The sequence below is a fragment of the Sus scrofa genome, chromosome 18 (genome assembly GCF_000003025.6).
Source record: "Sus scrofa isolate TJ Tabasco breed Duroc chromosome 18, Sscrofa11.1, whole genome shotgun sequence".
NCBI lineage: Eukaryota > Metazoa > Chordata > Mammalia > Artiodactyla > Suidae > Sus > Sus scrofa.
Genome location: NC_010460.4, coordinates 12,454,723 through 12,474,045, shown reverse-complemented (window position 1 = coordinate 12,474,045; position 19,323 = coordinate 12,454,723). Strand labels below are relative to the sequence as shown.

The following is a 19,323-nucleotide window of genomic DNA, read 5'->3' as shown; positions in this document are numbered from 1 at the left end:
CCCTAGCCTAGTCATGACTTCTGGATTCTAAGAGGATGAGGTTTTGTCTGCTGTCTATAGAAAAATATTTCTAGATTAATATTTTGTAGTCACCATATATCATCAATAAAGTTTTCGGGGTTCCTGTTGTGGCTCAGCGGAAACGAATCTGGTTAAGGATCTGGCGTTGCCACAAGCTGTGGGGTAGGTTGCAGATGTGGTTCTGATCTGGTGTTGCCATAGCTGTGGCATGGACCTGCAGCTGCAGTTCTGATTAGACCCTTGGCCCAGGAACTTCCATATGCCACAGGTGCGGCTGTAAAAAGAAAAAAAAATAAGAAACTAGCACTCGGCAGAATGAATACTATTTTTATTGTTTCTGTTGTTGTTATATTCACTTTCAGTTAGCAGAACTCCTGAAATGAAAATTTAAAAACTACTTTTTAAAACAGCAGTTAGAGAATAAGGTAAATATAAGTCACAGGTTAATTTTATGCATATTCACAAATCATGTGACCCTGTTGCTCTAAGCTTTTAACTCCATACAGCTAGAAACTCACAGAGAAAGGTTTCAATCTCAGGTTTAACTCCAAAGCTTTATCTCCTGCGTCTGAAAACCCATCATGGTGATCCGTGTATACAAGCTACAGAACGAAAAGCCAGACCACCCTTAAGGAGCAAGGAGGTCAGCCCTCTGCTGACACATCTCTTAAAAGGATATCTAGGTCCAGTGGATCTTTTAAGGACAGAGATACTCTTTTTTTTTTCCTTTGTTTCCAAGAGGTCATTCTCCTTTCTTTATTTAACGTACTGGCAGCTGGCACACACTTGTATATACAGTGGGTAGGGGAAGGAATCCAGAACAAATTCTCTTAGCTTCCTATTTCCTTTCATTTTCCATTGTTTCAGAATTGAGTTAATTACCTACAGAATCCTCTTCAAACATGTTCTCTTAGAGGTCCAGCTATGTATATCCCTGTCCCAGCAGAGAGCACAAACTAAAACTGCTTTGCTGATGATACAGCAAAAGCATCCTGTCTCGCTGATTTGTGCACGGGTCCCAATCCGTTTGCAATCTTATCTACCTGAAGAGTTCCTCTTTCATTTAGCTTCAGACATTGTATTTAAATGCCTTTATAATGTGAACTGCTCGCAGTTTAACTGCTTTTTTTTTTTACTAGATGGCATGGTGGGGATGCAAGCCTATCAAGCGTGTGAAGGATAATTACTCGCCAAGGTGGTATAGTTTGAGAAAGGAAGTGTCATTTTTGTCATAGCCTTCCTACTGGGCTCCGTCAACATGGAACCTGCCTCCCTGGGAACAGGAAAGGTTAAAGCCTATCATTTTAGCTCAGTTGGAATGAGAGATCTGATTTGTCCGTGTTTGGAGAGTCTGAAGGTGAGGAGTGGGGGTATTTAAGTATTTAGTTGGGCTTGAAATAGTAGTGTTGGGAAAGGAAAGGGGATGGAATTGGAGGAAGAGAGGATGGGACAGCACGTGATGACCAGCATGACACATGTAGCACACCTATGTAGCATGACTGCGCCTGTGCTTATCCTCAGCAAAGGGGTTTAATTCCAAGCAGGTAGGAGAGTTGACTGTCCTGATTTACCACATGAAGTTCTTCATTCTCTCCGGCCAACTTGCTTTATTTTAACTCTAAATTAGTGCTTCGGATACAAAAATCTTTGCTGAGTTGATGTAGCTTTTTATGTTTCCTCATCTCCATTGCCATTAGACCATTTAGTAAAGACTTTCATCTTCTCCACGCTCTCATTTTTCACATTTGAGTGGGATAACACTGTGGTCATTTCGCTCCGTTCTAGAAATAGGCTGCAATCAGCCTCTGAGGAAACAATCATTTTGTCTTTCGATTGCAAACAATAAAAATAGTTGCTGCCCATTACTTTCTCTCTACACTTCATTACTACTTTATTTTTATAGCGTCATTGAATTTGGTATGAATCATAAGTACATGAGGCCTGTGTCACTTCTGACATTGAGAAGTTAAAGGGCCCAAGATTCAGCCTTATGGAGGTGAATGTGCTCATTTGGGCTCTCTACCTGTTCTAGGGAGCACTACCAGAAGTGCTGATGGCTGTTAGGCTCACACATATGGGTGGGTTTATTTTCAGAAGTTATAACCAAAAAAATCATGCTTATAAAACACAATCCACTTACCTTTACTTCTCTTGTGTGTATTTTATGAAGAGCAACACCTGCATTAATTGGCTTTTTTATCTATATAAACAGTGTAACTTTAAGCAGAGACATGCTTGAAATAGATTCCTCAGTACAACTAAATGTCCTTTTCAACTAAGTGTCCTTTTTTCTACTTATCTGTTATAAGTGTCTTATCTAAATATTTATGTTACGTATTTTCCTTAGAGTCAGAAGAAATTCACTTCTTCCTGTACCTCTTAATCTTCCCACAACTTCTGATCACGTTTATTCTTAATTCCACTCTACTCTTTAGAGGAAACTATTAACTTACTTCTTTAACTTCTCTCTGAACCTAAACTAATTTTCATTCCTCTCTTCAAAGCTGTCCTTGATCTGCTATGCAAAGTTCCATGTTGCCTTGTGCTTGCGCTCAGCCTCAGCTCTCAGCAGAAGGCACGTGCACCATTGAAAAGGATCCCTAAAGGGATTCATTGTTTGGAATCGCTCAGCTTCTCTAGAACAACAGCTTTCCCTCTAGAATTTTCTGTCAGAGTCATAACAAGCCTCAATCCCTCTGCAAATTTGATTCACATGTTTAATTCAAGCAATGAATTAACTAATTTAGAGTTATTAAACCAGCAGCCTGTCGATTTTAGGAGAAAACAAAACAAAATACAAAAAGCCGACTATACACATTTCCAACTTCTCAAGACAGTAAGAAAGACACAGGCACCAATTCAAATACAGCTGCTTAATCACATACAACTTTCAGTAGCTCTTAGAGGATTGCTTCCATTTTCCTTTCACTCCTCTTGCTTGTGAGGACATAACAGCCTTCTCCACTGTTGCTGTCGTCTGGCCTAGCATGCACTGTTTTGTCAGCCCCATTTACTAGGCAATGTTGATCATCAATATCAGAGCCCTGTCTAAATGCTGGTACAGAAAAGAAAGGGTGCTGCAGTGCTTATTCTGATGGAATGTCATTTGAAAAAGTCGAAAGAGTGGTTTATTCCAGATTGTGCTTTGTTTATAATTGTCCAGATCACTTTTCTCTTTTGGCAGAAAGTGTACCATGTTTACAAAAATAATAAAAATAACCTGAAAGAGCCACAGACGTAGAGACAAGGACAAGGGTACTAGTTAAATCATTGTTAGGTTTCTTTCCCTCTTAGTCATGACATTTTTCTAGAGTAAGTGCTGTTTAGGTTGTGTTTTGAAGCAGGGAGAAGAGAGCTTGGCGAACATGGAGTGGAAATTTGTCCCAGCACCACTAAGAATAGTATTATGCTTGACAGGCAGCCAAACTGCAGGCATGTTTACCTCATAATAAGGGCTAGGAAATTCTTTAAGGTTTTCATGCTGGAAAAAATCATGAATTCTTTTGTATTTGTGCTAATGTGAGAATAAAATTGCTGTTTCAGCTACTTTCACTCTGATTTGATTTTACATTTTTTTTTCCTTTTTTAAAAAAGTGCAGCTTATATATAGTGACATGCACCAACCTTAAGGGTATGGCCTGATCAATGCAATGTTATAAGTAAGGCCTTTTTTTCTTTTTTCAAATATCTTATGTAATGCATACCTGATAAATTCTGCAGTACTGTGCTGCAATTTTCTAAATGAGGAAAACTCTACACGTTGCTTCCAGAATACTTTCAACACATCCTTTTAGGTATAATTAAAATCTTGGTGTAGGTAAATCAGTAGCCAAGCCTTATTCTGTGTTTCTGAACCTGCAGGTTGCCAGGCCCACCCGAGTACATTGCACTTTCCTGAGAAATATAATAGAATGCGGAATCTTCAGTACAGATTAAAAAAAAAAATGTCACACTCAAACAAATGAAAGGAAAGAAAAAAAGAGAAAGAGAGATAGAAACATTACGAAAGGTTTCTAGGAAGCTTTCTGTAATTTTTTCACCTCAATCTGACCAGCCTTTCCACATTGATTCTTAGCCTTGACACTTTTTCCTGTATTGGTCCAGACTTGGTTTAGGTAGCTGGAAATTTCATCAACAATTTGTGTGTCCCCTGGATTATACACTCTTTGTAGATAACGATGTTCATTTTGTTTGGTCACTTATTACTCCTTCACTTCCATCCTCCATAGCCCTTCAAGGCATATGAAGATCTATTCACAAAGGAATTGAACAAGATGTTTTAGAATCAAGAAAGAAACAGAGAAAGCTGTGGTTTCCCAGCAGGGCTGCCATTGTTCCCTGTGCCTTCTGTCCCCACCTTGGCTGCTCATGTAATAAGATCCAGGAGCTCATGAAAAAGCTCTCAATATGTAGACTGACTTATAAAGTGTCACTTAGATTAGCCTAAAACCTGATTAAAGAAAAAAAAACTAGAGGAAGTTCCCATTGTGGCTCAGCGGTAATGAGACCGACTAGTATCCATGAGGATGCTGGTTCGATCTCTGGCCTCACTCAGTGGGTTAAGGATTGCCCTGAGCTGCAGTGTAGGGCACAGATGTGGCTCACATCCTGCGTTGCTGTGGTTGTGGCTGTAGGCCAGCAGCTATAACTCCATTTCGACCCCTAGCCTAGAAACTTCCATATGCCACAGGTGCTGCCCTAAAAAGCAAAAATAAAAGATAAATAAAAGAAAGAAAAAAGTGGAAATTTACTCCATTTCTGCCTGATACTGAAAAAGTACCAGAAGGTGCACTGTCAGTATTTTCAGCTATCAGAGTGGCACTGTCTCCTGAGCCCCAGAACAAATCTCTTCTTTACCTTAAGTAAAATTGAAAGGTGTTCGAGATTCATAAGGGTCTTGAATTATGCCATCCACTGCATTAGCATCAAAACTCTATACATTGAAACCTTTCTTAAGAGGACTTTATTTCCCAAGACTTCCTAAAAACTCTCTCCCCAGTCCTCTTTCTTTCTTTTTCTCTCCAGCACCATTGATGGCAGGAGTGATTGATCACTGATGTAGGAACAATCTCAAGGCCTGTTAAATACCTGTATAAAAGTTTTACAGATTAGTGGGATTGTGTGAATGTGTGGAAATCTAAAACAGAATGTAAGCTATATATCTCAATTGTCATGTCTTCTGTGTCAGGGAAATTTTACAGTTAGAATTTATCAGATTATTATTTATTATATATTATATTCACTTAGAAACATATAAAATTAAAAATAAGCAAGCTTCATTTACTTTCTGATTGATGATAACACAGTTTAAAATTACCCTTTTATTCTGAAGGCAGATATAATGAGAAAGGCTCTGAAACTATATCTAGTAGTTGCTTTTTCCCAGTAGTCTTGTTTCTATTGATAGTATCTGATATTTTAATTGTATCCTTGTTTTTTTCCTGTTTTTTATAACTAGTTATTTTTGTACTGAAATCTATATATCTAGGAATAATAATTGTCAAAATGAGCTTCTTTAAGTCTCAGAACAGACTGTTATGTTTAGTCCTTATACACACAACTTAAAAAGTTAAAATAGGCCTTATTACTCTATCAGTTGAGAGAATTTCAGGCAACACTGGTGAGTCTAGTGATTTTATCCCTAGTATTTGCTCAATCATAAGGCTGCTTCTAGGAGATCAATGTGTGAAAGGGAGGGACAAAGAAAACCCAGAAAACCTTGCCATTTTTGGTAATGTGTTTAAATGGCAGCAGAAATTAGAAAATCTATAAAAACCATGTAAACTAAGATTACATTTTTAAAACAAAAGTTAAGTAAATATAAACAATCATAAATTTAAGTTTATGTGAATTCCTCTCGATTTCTTGTTCTAAAGTTCTTTTCTGCAGTGATATGTCTTCTTTCCCTTGATTCTACTTGTTGTCAATCATGGGCTCCTTTGTTTTCTGACTTTTTAAATTCTTCTAGAAAGCTTTTTTTTTTTTTTAATAAATCAGGTGTTTCCTGGTATGACCCTAGGAATCAGATACCTAAATTTGGACCCTGACCCTAGTAATTGCCAGCATGCTGAACATTGTCATCTACAAAGCTAGAAAAGATGATTATTATTTTCAAGCTATTGTGAGAATTAAATAACATAATGTGCAGAAATTTTTAGCATTTAGGCCTTTTAGCATTTAGGCTGCTCATGTATTGATAAATTTTTTATTAGCTTATTATGTTGTGGATGTACTTCTGAAAGTGATCATTATATATCAAGCCTGCTTACTGACTTGGGAAGAATGTGAAGAAAATCCCATTTATTATATCAACTTTCCACTGTGTATCCAAATATATATTAGAAATTTTTTAAAAAATCATTTAAATTAGCATTTTTTTCTGTAGCAGTTCAAAAACATATTTATTGTCAATGTTAGACCTTCTGTGTAATTGATGTGAATAGTTTTGTAAGAGGTTAGAGATCAATCCACATGTTTTTGATGATTGCTTTTAGAAAAAACATTTTAAATTTTAAACGTCGTATATTTTCATGTGCAGAACCTCACATACTATTTATCTTGTGAACATCTCCTTTCCAAAATTGCGATATTGGCCTGAACACAGTGATCCTCTGTTGTCAAATTCAAGGACTTATCTTGAACTTGGGTTAGGTCAAAGGGATAAACTTGTGGAGCTCACACTGGCCACTGTTGGCCAGTAAACTGTTCCTCAGGCAAACAATGAATACTTGTCATAGTCTGGACTCAAATACTCTGGGTTTGAATCTCAATAGCTTAATTAATGTGATCTTTAGTTCAATATTTATAAAAAGACACATAATAATAATCACCTCATGAGTTGCTATGAAGAGTAATCATGCTCAATATGTGTTACCGTCAATATTATTATATTGATAATTTAATATTATTAATAACTTAAGAGGATTGATAATGATTTTTTCCTTTTTTTTTTTTTTTGCTTTCTTCTTTTTTTTTGCTTTTTAGGGCTGCATCCGAGGCATATGGACGTTCTCAGACGCGGGGTCGAATCAGAACTATAGCTGCCCGCCTATACCACAGCTCATGGCAATGCTGGATCCTTAACCCACTGAGCAGGGCAAGGGATCGAACCCACATCTTCATGGATACTAGTCAAGTTCATTTCTGCCACACCACAATGGAAATTCACAGTAATGATAATTTAATGTTACCAGTAGCAGTACCACTACACCCCACATTTCCTTATTATTTATCTATTTCACACACCCACACACACAGTTCATTTTTCCAGTAACTGTTAAGAAAGGTGATTAATACTCATATAATAACTGTAAATATTAAGTGTATTTATTAATGCTTAATCATTTATTAACATGGTTCAGAGACACCATCTCACAATCATTATTACCACACTTCTAGAAGAAAAATAGGGTTGCTGTTATTCCTGTTTGAGAAAAAAAAAAGAGAATTAAGGTTCATAGAAGGTAAGTGACATAACCAGACTCTTACAGCTAACAATAAAAGCGGACATTAGCATCCACAGCTTTGCCGGGATAAATATTAAACCATGATACACTCCTCACTGCTACATGTAAGGACTAAAGTAGTGAAGAAACAAAGGACAGAAATTTTTTTTCTCATAGGTTTCCACAGTCCTTTCAGGACTTAGTCATAAACTGACATTGTAAAATACCAAATGGATTATTATACACTTGCCGTATTAAGATGTTGAGTCCTTTAAAGGTCGTCTTGTTTAGTCTGTTGTGATTAAGTTATATCATTGATGATGTAACAATTATTATTTAATAACATCCTATTATGCCACATCAGAGGTAAAAACTTATACAGAAATGTAAACAGCAGAGGTGGCTAGAAATTGATGAAAGGACAGAAGAGAAACAGTCCTTACATAGCTTGTGCATCACATGGGGAGAGAGGAATGCCGTCCTTCAAATACTTGCGCTTGCTTCTCAGTTTATACTAAGGCTTTTCACAAATAGCCTTAGTATAAACAAATATTATAACTCAAAGCTTAGAGGTTATGATAGCAACTAAGTATATTAACACTATATACATTTACTAATTTACTCTGTTCTACCTAGGTAAGAGTTACAAAATATCCCAAATGGAATCTGTCTTAGCTAGCAACCTCTGTTGGATAAAGTATAGTTCTCAAATGAGGAGAGAAACAGAGCATGTCTAACCGAAGAGTGAGAATGTTTGTTTGAGTTCCAGATATTTATTCACTGACCTTGAAACCAATGACAATTCACTTAATCTCTTCTTACAGCCTCAGCTTACTTCTTCAGATGAAGGGGTTAATATGATCTGCTCTGTATATCTTACAGATTTGTTAATGTTAAGATTACATATGTTTAGGGTCCTAAGATTATATTCATTTTGTTATTTTTTTAAGTTGAAAATATAAAGCATGCTCATGGTAAATAAGAAGAAGGAAGAGGAGGAAGGGAGAAAGCAAACTACCAAATAAGCAATATGAAAAACATAAAGTAAGAGTCATGCAGATTTCTGTTATTGTAAAATTTTAGAAGAATAATTGTCCTTATTATAGAACAAGTTATGGCAAGAACCAAATCCCTTTCTTGCTCTTACAGTTTCTTAGTCTGTAAAATAAGAAATCAAGCTAGTTTACTTTTAAACTTAGAGAAAGTCACCCCAAATATTTTTTAAATTAAATAAATATTGCCCTATATTTTATTAACATAAATGTGAAGAATAAATTAAGGTGCCAAAAAGGACATTGGGAAAATTAAGTATTTGGTATTTTTCAATCAAATTATTAAAATGAATATTTTGAAACAGATAAACATATAACTGTATTCCAAAATAGTCATGAATTTATCTAATGAATAGACAGAAGCAAGCTTATAAGCAAGTCAGAATTCTGATCCACTGATATATTAGTTAATAAGGAATCATTTGAATAACAATTGGAGTAGTGAAATTATTTAGTTCAAATAAATTACAGTGATAAACAGTTGTATGAATAATGACCAAAGCAGTGCTGTTGAAACATTTCTACTGATTAGGTAAACAGGAGTTGAATTAATTGTTGATCTTGTATTGATTCAACAAACGTTTGTTGAGCACCAATTATATTTGAGGCAGTAAGCTGGAGAGTAGAGCTACAAAAACTAAGAAGTCAAAATGTATTGTTTTGCTAGTGGAAAAGGAAATATACATAGACCACGTAACGCCAATGTCCCATGCGTCAAAGGGGATCTACAGAAATGGAAACCTGAAAGGCTACTTAACTATGTGGCCTCTCCAGGAATCAGAGAAGAAGAAATTAAAACAAAAAGCTGCAATCTTCTCTGTGAAATTGTCAAATATTAAGTAGTTGCATAATAACAATTGTTGAAATGTTATTGAGAAACAGGACTAATCTGGTCAGAGCAGGATCTGCTGTAGCTATCCAAGAGAATAGCATGGCTGTAGTCAAAAGAAGTGTTATACCCCTGCCTTGGTCCAGTGGTCTCACACTTGGTCTTACATGGTATGGAAATTTGTAACTCAAGTACATGACACATATGAGAATTTTGATTTCAGCACTATTTCAAGCAGTTTGAGGCAACCAGAATACCCATCAATAGAGAAATGTATAAGAAAAGATGTTATGATTTGCTCATTGTGGGATTAGAAGAAATTTATTTGAAATAGCTGGAGTAACATAAAAACACGGTATTGAGTGAAAAAAATAAAATGAAACAAAACATCTAGAACATGGTATCATTTGGTAAATTAAGATCATGAGGGAAAAAATGTGTGTTTTCCAGAGTTGCATATCTAGCCAGAGAAGTAGTAGAAGCAACTTGAGGAAGTTCTAAAGGAGATAAGGGGTAATGGGATGTGAGAATTAGAAAGGAAAAGAGGGAAACTATTGATAAAGTAAAAATAAAAGAAGGACCTCGCAGAGACTGGTGAGCATGTTGAGTATGATCTGAGGAGTATGATTAACTTGGTTTTCCACTTGACATTCAAATAACACTAAACAAACAAGCAAATATCAGGATAACAAAATAAAATGATATAAGGTGTGTTATGGAAGCAGAGATGGGGGAAAAAAAAACTAGGCCAAGAGCTCTCTAAAGGGTTTCATAGAATTGATGATGCCTGAAGGCTGAATAGGGGGCAGACAGATGAAAAATGAGAGGGAATGTTGGGGAGGTTCTTTTAAGGTAGGAGACAACGATGGAAAATAGCATGAAGTCATAACTGACAATGTTGTGTTTGGAAAACTGCATGTCATTGCCTTTAATGTGGGATATTTAGGGAAGTTCTGAGATGCTTCTATACAGATGCAAGGGGGCAAGATTATAAATATCACCAAGAGCCTAATTATGTCAAGGATACAAGTAAGTAGGACCTAGCATAAGGAAAGGGGAGTGGAAAATGGGAACAAAGTATAAAGATATTTAAGAGGTAGTGTTGACAGGCCATTGTTGCATGAAGTATAGGAGAGGCAGGACGCCAAGCGATGGATCCAGCTGTTAACTTGATGATAATAGGATTTACACAGATGGGTAAAACAGGATATGGAGAATTGGGGACGAAAATACGCTAAATTCCATTCCATCAAAACTGCTTGCCTGCTGAAACTCTTCAAACTCTTCCACGACGTACGGACTAAATTCAAATTCCTTACGTCTTCCTTAAGAAATTTTGTATGATGAAACTTCTATCAATGAATTATTGTAATGTTTCTAGGTGGGGTTTTTTTGTTGGTTTTGTTTTGCTGTCTGAATGAATATCCTTGAGTAGACGTCTTTGCACATTTTTATAACTATAGCTGAAATATAATTTCCTATATGTAGTATTGTGAGACAAGTATTTTTAAGTTTTTATAAATGTGTATATATTTTTATGGATATAGATGTTTCCCTTCAAAAAAATTACCCGCATAGTCCAGTCAATAATGTACAATAATTTTAACAACTGTGGATGGAAAAATGGTTCCCATTGTTTGTGTTTGCATTTTATCAGTCTAGGTTACAGTTGTCTTTGGGTGACTTAGATTGTCTTAAGGTACCTTAGAATGGCAACTTAGGGTTAGGATATAAGGTCATGGAATGACTAAACCACCTCCTATATATAAACTAATGACAACCTGTTTGCATTTTTAAATTGTAAGGTTGAATGTCTTTTCACAGGATTAAAAGTTAACATTTAGCTTGCCTTTGATCTACTAGTATACCAATACTAGTTAGTCTTGTGTGTGTGTGTTTGTGTGTGTGTGTGTGTGTGTGTGTGTGTGTGTGTGTGTGTGTTCTGTCATTTTTAGGGCCAAACCCGAGGCATAACCGAGGAGGTTCCCAGGTTAGGGGTCCAATCAGAGCTGTAGCTGCCAGCCTGTGCCACAGCCACAGCAATGTGGGATCCAAGCCGCGTCTGCAACGTACACCACAGCTCATGGCAATGCAGGATCCTTAACCCACTGAGTGAGGCCAGGGATCGAACCTCCAACCTCATAGTTCCTAGTCATATTCGTTTCCACTGCACCATGATGAGAACTCCCACTAGTTAGGCTTTAATACTTGTTTTAGATTGTTAGTCTTTTTGTCTTTCCTTACTTCATTTCAAAACTTTTTATATTAAAGAAATTACGTAACTTTTTTCATGTGTTTTACAAATATTATTCCCCAATTTTTATCTTTACTTTTTTTCTGCAAAACTTTCAAATAATTATGTAATACTTACATTTTTTTTTTATGGCTTCTGAGTTTTGGGTCTTGTTTATTAAGGCCAAACTCCTCCTAAGTTACTGTTTTCTTAAAAATTCTTAAAGGTAACTTGCTTTCTAAGCAGAATAATCCATTTGGTATAAATGCTGCTTGTACTATGAAGGTGCTTAGCAAATCATTTTCTACATGAATTTCAAGGGAAAACCACTGCCCCATCTGTATTTCTTTGTAATTAGTGGGACTTGAATGAATAGAGATTTTCTGAATTTCAAAATGCCAAAAAATAGCTTCTCAATGATGCACACTTTCTGATACACACAACTCTCATTCATTCTATCAACTTGGGCTACTTTTTCCTTCAAATGCTGCTTCCCCAGAAATATGTTTTATCTCATTTGACGAACTCATGTCTTTCTTTCCTATGTCCCAAATGAAAGATCACTTAATTGTCACCAGATTTCAGTGATGTTATCTAAAAATGGGGAACACGCTGAACAGGTTCAGCAGCAGAAAATACACTCAGGTTTAATAGTTGCTTCTTTACCAACCCATGGCTTCCATGAGAGCGTTAGCTTGTCACAGGCAGGAGACCTTGTCTTAATCATCACAGAATAGCCAGAGGACATCACAAAGCCTAATCCAGAGTTGCTTAATAGGTATATGAGGACAAAGTGAATGAGTGAATGATTGAACGAACTAAAGTTCATAGTCTTATCTTTATCTTTGACTTGTATGTGAATATCTTTATCATGCTGGGCTTCAGCTCCCTGTTCTCCCAAACAAATAAAAATTCCAGCTTTACTGCACCAAAGATTTACCTGGAGGAACAGTCAGATAATAGACTTGGTAGTGATTTTTTAAAATTCAGGAAATTGATATAATCAGATCAATGTGCATGTCATAAATAACTTTTGCAGAATATGGACTATTGCTAACTACATAGAATATGCCAACTATGTGACACTAACCACAGTTGTAAAATGTGGATCAGAAAAAATAAGTCTTATTGGGGGAATGCATTGGTTAATAATATATCACTATTATCTCATCTTTATTATCATTACCAGTATTATTAAGAAAAAGATTTAGAGCAACCAGGTAGAAAGGTTCCACTGACTGTAAAAGTCACACACTCAATATTATGTGTTTTATGCTTTTTCCCATAATTTTATCCTCCTGATTATTAATTTTTATGTCTATACCAGAAACCTCTTGGTACTTCAGAAAGTTCATGTATAATTTTTGCTTATTTAGTTCAGTTCATCCATATTATGCTCAGTTTAGTTGATTAATGATAGGTAGACAAATAGATATTCAGTTCTAAATATGACACATTCAGAATGTCATCAGATTTCAAATACATTGCTGTCCTGAAAGGATCTTTTGAATGTTCCATTTAAATCTTTGCTTTTTATGTGAGGAATTGGAACAGGTAGACACAATGAACTTCTAGGGGGAAGAAGGAAGATTTGGGGGAAAAAATGTGGTTTAGAAGAAAGAAACCCAATATATTTTAAAGCAATGCTTATATTATATATTTGTTAATTTTATTTTATTTCCCTGCAGGTTTAAATGTGTATTTGGCTACTTGGCTACTGAGTAGAGAACACAAAATGAATAACTCCACCAACTCCTCTAACAGTGGCCTGGCTCTGACCAGTCCTTATAAGACATTTGAAGTGGTTTTTATTGTCCTTGTCGCCGGATCCCTCAGTTTGGTGACCATTATTGGGAACATCCTGGTCATGGTCTCCATCAAAGTCAACCGACACCTCCAGACAGTCAACAATTACTTTTTGTTCAGCTTGGCCTGTGCTGACCTCATCATTGGTGTTTTCTCCATGAACCTGTACACTCTTTACACTGTGATTGGCTACTGGCCTTTGGGCCCCGTGGTGTGTGACCTTTGGCTAGCTCTGGACTACGTGGTCAGTAATGCCTCAGTAATGAATCTGCTCATCATCAGCTTTGACAGGTACTTCTGTGTCACGAAGCCGCTCACCTACCCCGTCAAGCGGACCACAAAAATGGCAGGTATGATGATTGCTGCTGCGTGGGTCCTCTCCTTCATCCTCTGGGCTCCGGCCATTCTCTTCTGGCAGTTCATTGTAGGGGTGAGAACTGTGGAGGATGGTGAATGCTATATACAGTTTTTTTCCAACGCTGCTGTCACCTTTGGCACTGCCATTGCAGCCTTCTATTTGCCTGTGATCATCATGACTGTATTATACTGGCACATATCCCGAGCCAGTAAGAGCAGGATTAAGAAGGACAGGAAGGAGCCTGTGGCCAACCAAGAACCAGTTTCTCCAAGTTTGGTACAAGGAAGAATAGTGAAGCCGAACAACAATAATATGCCTGGCAGTGATGAAGCCCTGGAGCACAACAAAATCCAGAATGGCAAAGCTCCCAGGGATGCTGTGACTGAGAACTGTGTCCAGGGAGAGGAGAAAGAAAGCTCCAACGATTCCACCTCAGTCAGTGCTGTTGCCTCTAATATGAGAGATGATGAAATAACCCAGGATGAAAACACAGTTTCCACTTCCCTGGGCCATTCCAAAGATGAGAACTCAAAGCAAACATGCATCAAAATTGTCACCAAGACCCAAAAAAGTGACTCATGCACCCCAGCTAATACCACTGTGGAGCTTGTTGGTTCTTCAGGTCAGAATGGAGATGAAAAACAGAACATTGTCGCTCGCAAGATTGTGAAGATGACCAAGCAGCCTGCAAAAAAGAAGCCGCCTCCTTCCCGGGAAAAGAAAGTGACCAGGACGATCTTGGCTATTCTGTTGGCTTTCATCATCACTTGGGCCCCGTACAACGTCATGGTGCTCATTAATACCTTCTGTGCACCCTGCATCCCCAACACAGTGTGGACAATTGGTTATTGGCTCTGTTACATCAACAGCACTATCAACCCTGCCTGCTATGCACTTTGTAATGCCACCTTCAAGAAGACCTTTAAACACCTTCTTATGTGTCATTATAAGAACATAGGCGCTACAAGGTAAAACATCTTTGTAAAGAAGGAAGGTAGTCAAGAGGAGCTTGAGGAACAGAAAAAGAATGAAAGAGCTCCTAGTTTTAAAATCTCTGCCATTGCACTTTATAGTCTTATTAATGGAATGTGCAATTAAGGAGCCCTACAGTGACACTTATTGTGCCTCTGCTCCAATTTGAGAAACTTGCACCTTATAAACCCTGCCAGTTTAGGAGCAATGAGACCATAAAAGAGACGTGTTGGAATTGTGGATTTAAGGAATGATCTGTAGTTTCTCATACTCTCTTGAAGAAGGGCTTCTGAATATATCATTTTATCTCTGCACACAAAAATAATAACCTCTTTTCTTTTTTGTTCACATTTTTGTTACCATGTGTCCATATGAGGATGAAATGCCACAATTACAACCTAACCTCGAGACTTAAACATAAAGAAAGCCATTATACAATGAAGAAGTGAAGAAAGAAGATCAAAAAAGGGTGTAGAAATGGACTCCAGAGTGTTAATATATATTATAATTTTATTACGGTTTGTGGGGAATTGCAACCTAATAAATGTTTATCTTTCTTTGCCATACCCTTTTCCCACCATCAAAAGAGAGCAAAGCAAACAAACAAAACCAAAAATCTTAACTCGTATCACATCATTATTTTTCTCATTATGGCATTGGTTTTTGTATATTGTGTAAGGGCAAAATCTGCAGGACTTCTGCTAAATACAACCAGAGACAGCCATGCAAAAGGGTGTTTTACTCCTGCGCACTGTGTATTTTGCCTTCTTTGGAGGTATGCAGCCCTGTGAGGATTTAGTTCACATATGATCCTTCATGGGAAATATTTTCACCAATCCAGTTTTCTACTAAACTAGCCTATTATTTGAATATAATAGTCTACCTAATATAGAAACATGCTTGAAAAACCAAAGTCGTTTTTAAATTGAGGTTTCATCAAATTAAATAATGGTCATTCTTGTTGGAGAAAGTTTACTGAAGCCAGATGAATTCTGAGATAAGAAAATAGAAGGTGGAAAGGGCATCATGTTTCCACCTGAATCTGCCTGACCCATGTATAAAATGTTAACTTGTAAAACATGAACTCCTGGTCTTTGTCAGCAGGAAGAAGATGTTGCTTTATTCATCTGGAATCTTAAATAGGATTAAACATAGTCATGTGGCACCAATGACTTTTGGGCCAGTCCCAAGAGAATGCTTACTAAAGGATGATATCCAGTTTAGAGTCCAATGAGATTTATAACCATTCTGTAACCTGTGGAGGAAAAAAAGGAGAGTAATTCAAAAAACTTTCCTGAAACCACATGTTTTGTGTTCCTCAAACTGTCAATTCTCCCTAAAATTTTTTAACTCCAAAATTCTGTCAATGAGAAGTATAGTAATCTTGATGGCAGAAGTGTCATGGATATCAAACAGGCCGAGTGAGCTCAGCAGAATATGAAAGAAGGTAGGTAAAAGAAGGTAGTGGCACTTCCCACTGTTCCTTTAGTTATAGACCTTAGAAAATCATAACAGGAATGATTACCCAGTGGTGGCTTTACATAGACTCTTGTCTATATAGAGACTTTTTATTGGCCAATAAATATATGATTATATTGATTCATATTTAGTTATTTTTACTCCTTGACTTTTTTTCTTACTGTATTTGCTATAGTCTTCCAATAAGTTTTTAAAACACGGCCCAATCAGTAGCAATCAAATTTATTAAAACCTTTTTGAAGTTCATATGTTGCATTTTAGATGTATGGGCTTTAGGATATCTTGACCATTAATATCCATGTGAGGTGCATGATGAACTTGTCAGTATTAGGCTTTAGTGCTTTAATTAGAGTTCTTTTATGTGACTTGCCTCTCAGATGGCATCTCAAAAATTTTGAGAGCTGAAACAAAAAGCACAAGGTAAATAACAATAAAAAAGACAATTAGCAAGAAGCAAATCACCAACATTTGTAAATAACACATCCTTTGTAAAAATAACCTCTCGTTTCAATAACTTCGGTCATTCCCCCCAACCAAATCTTTATAAACATATAGCATCAGTTCATACAGATTTCTTTATTCTAAAATTTGCAGTTGCTTTCACATAAACTTTTATATTTCAAATTCTTATGTATTTTTGTGTTGTTTCTGCAAGTCAGAGTATCAGTTGAGCAAAAGGGACATCAAGCCAAGTGGGCTGTTTGGTTTCCTGTAAACACAATTGACTGGCTAAATATTTCACTTATTAACTTGTACTATTATGATGTAGATTCAGCTATAGTTGGGATGAATGCTTCGGATTCAAGGATTCAGGATTCTGGATTGGGGTCCTTTTTTTTGTCGTCTCTAACAATCCAACTCCCGGTGAATCAGACGGCTCTTACTCTCCACTGCCATTCCATCTTTTCCTCTCTTCCTTCTATTCTTGATCTTCACCATATCCACCACAACCTTCCTGAAAGAGAAACCATCAAAAATTAAAGGAATTGAATATAGACTGACACATCATAGAAGTTGTCAACTGGAATCAGAAAAATGGGAAGAATATTGAAATTAGTAGATGATTGGAAAGATATGGAGACTGCATCCAAAAGCTTGCATTAACTATTGCTGGATTTATTTGTTTTTGTGGGTCCCAACCAGGGATGATTTTGCCTCCTAAGGGACATTTAACAATATGTGGAGATATTTTTAGGTGTCACAACTTGAGGGTGGGTTACTGAAATCTAGTGAATAGAGTCCAGGAATGCTGCTAAACGGCTTACGATGCATAAGATAGACCCACAGCTAAGAATTTTTTGGTTCAGGGGTTCCCGTCGTGGTGCATTGGAAACGAATCAGATTAGGAATCATGAGTTGTGGGTTCGATCCCTGGCCTTGCTCAGTGGGTTAAGGATCTGGTGTTGCGGTGTATTGTGGTGTAGATCACAGACTTGGCTCAGATCTGGCATTGCTGTGGCTCTGGCACAGACCAGCAGGTACAGCTCCGATTAGACTCCTAGCCTGGGAACCTCCATATTGCCAGTGGGTGCAGCCCTAAAAAAGACAAAAAAGAAAATTTTGGTTCAAAATGTCAGCAGTGCCAAAGTTGAGAAACCCTGGTCCCTTTTAAGGGATTCTAGAGCTTGCTTTGTGTAAGTGGGAAAATAATCTTGTATCATTATTAGAATGTTAATGCAAATTACTCACCTATTTGAAAAAGATAATACTGACCAGTTGTGTATACAGACACACTGGTCATCCACTGAGTCTGGTTTGTTTGTAATTCACAGATTGGGAACCCAGGACACATCTACATATCCAAAATCTCCAGACCATGCACACTGCACATTGTTTCCAGTTTCTTAACGTCCAGTTATAATTGCTACGGAGTCCAGTCAATTGAAATCAAAATAGTTGGCCAGTAAGGTGGTTGCAGTTGATATGGTCACTTTCTATTGGAGCTGCTATTATTCCTCTCAAAAACATTAAGCGCCTCTTTCAGAAACAGATGATTCATCTCCTTTGTCTTCACTGGAAAGGTGAACATCTGTCAAGAATTGCTTCTTTCCTTAAAGCAATAATGTAAATATCTTAGAGTGGTCTTATAAGAAAAAGAGCTTAAGAAGGTGAAAAAGCCAGTTCATTTCTTGAAAAAAGAAGTGACTACCCTTCTACCAGTCCATCATTAATTTAATGCCAGCTCCTAAGTAGTAGGACAAAGTCCTCAGTACAGTAAGTCACACAAGATAAGCTTTCTGGTTTGAATGTCAAAGCTGGAGGTTCCACATACCCCTGCTCCTTGTCCATTCACTGCTTTTTTTTTGATCCTGAAGATCTGATATCAGGGGAGATGGGAGTTTAAAATGATGGCACCATATACTTAGAAATCAACTTTTATTTTCTCCTACTTTGTTCACTGGTAGTTGCCTTTCCCCCTGTTTGATAGTATGCCTTTCAACAACCACAGCACTGGTGTTGCAAATAGATTAGGGAAGCACCCAAAGCTGGATGAATTGTGCAAAGTGTATTATCAGCATGTATATACAATACCATGCCTCTTAAATATGCTTCTCTTAAAAGGGTGCACGCTACAGCATGAACTGTGTGCATATTTAATGTATCTTCCTGGAATATGCTGTATGCTTAATATACATATTCTATAAATAAAGTAATAAAATGTACAATAGAAATACATATTTCTGTATGCAAATAAATATATTATACACAAAATCTGAGTATGTAATATGGTATATGTTGCTTCAGAGTAACAAAAGTAGATTTTATATATCCAATTTTAAAAGAAAATAGTATTTGCTTTTGAAGGAAGACTTTACAAAACAGCCAAGACCCTACCGATATAAATATTACACTGTTTCATAATCTTTGAAAACATAGCACTGATTTTAAATATCTCTTGGAGGAATATATTAATAAATCTTTGCTGGTGTCACCCCACATGACAATAATGCTTTTGGCCTCTGTGCTCCTGAGAGGCCTCTAACTAGAATCTTCCTGGCTGTTTCTGTTCCAACAGCTGTGTTGATCTCACGTCTGATTGCCTGATGAGATTGCAACCAATTCATTGACATCCAGCTTTGCTCTCCTCTAAATTAACTGATTTTTGTGAAATAAAAAATAATCATACT

General features: G+C 36.8%; 1 protein-coding gene across 6 annotated transcripts in view; it reads left to right on the top strand.

Annotated features, from left to right (window-relative positions):
* CHRM2 (cholinergic receptor, muscarinic 2) overlaps nt 1-18,907 on the top strand; it is a 145,176-nt gene extending 126,269 nt beyond the window's left edge. For 4 of the 6 annotated variants that reach the window (XM_021078515.1, XM_021078513.1, XM_021078514.1 and 1 more), the window contains one exon: nt 13,269-18,907. In XM_021078515.1, the coding sequence (XP_020934174.1) occupies nt 13,316-14,716 (1,401 nt within the window). In that variant the 5' untranslated portion in view covers nt 13,269-13,315 and the 3' untranslated portion in view covers nt 14,717-18,907. 6 annotated transcript variants of the gene reach the window in all.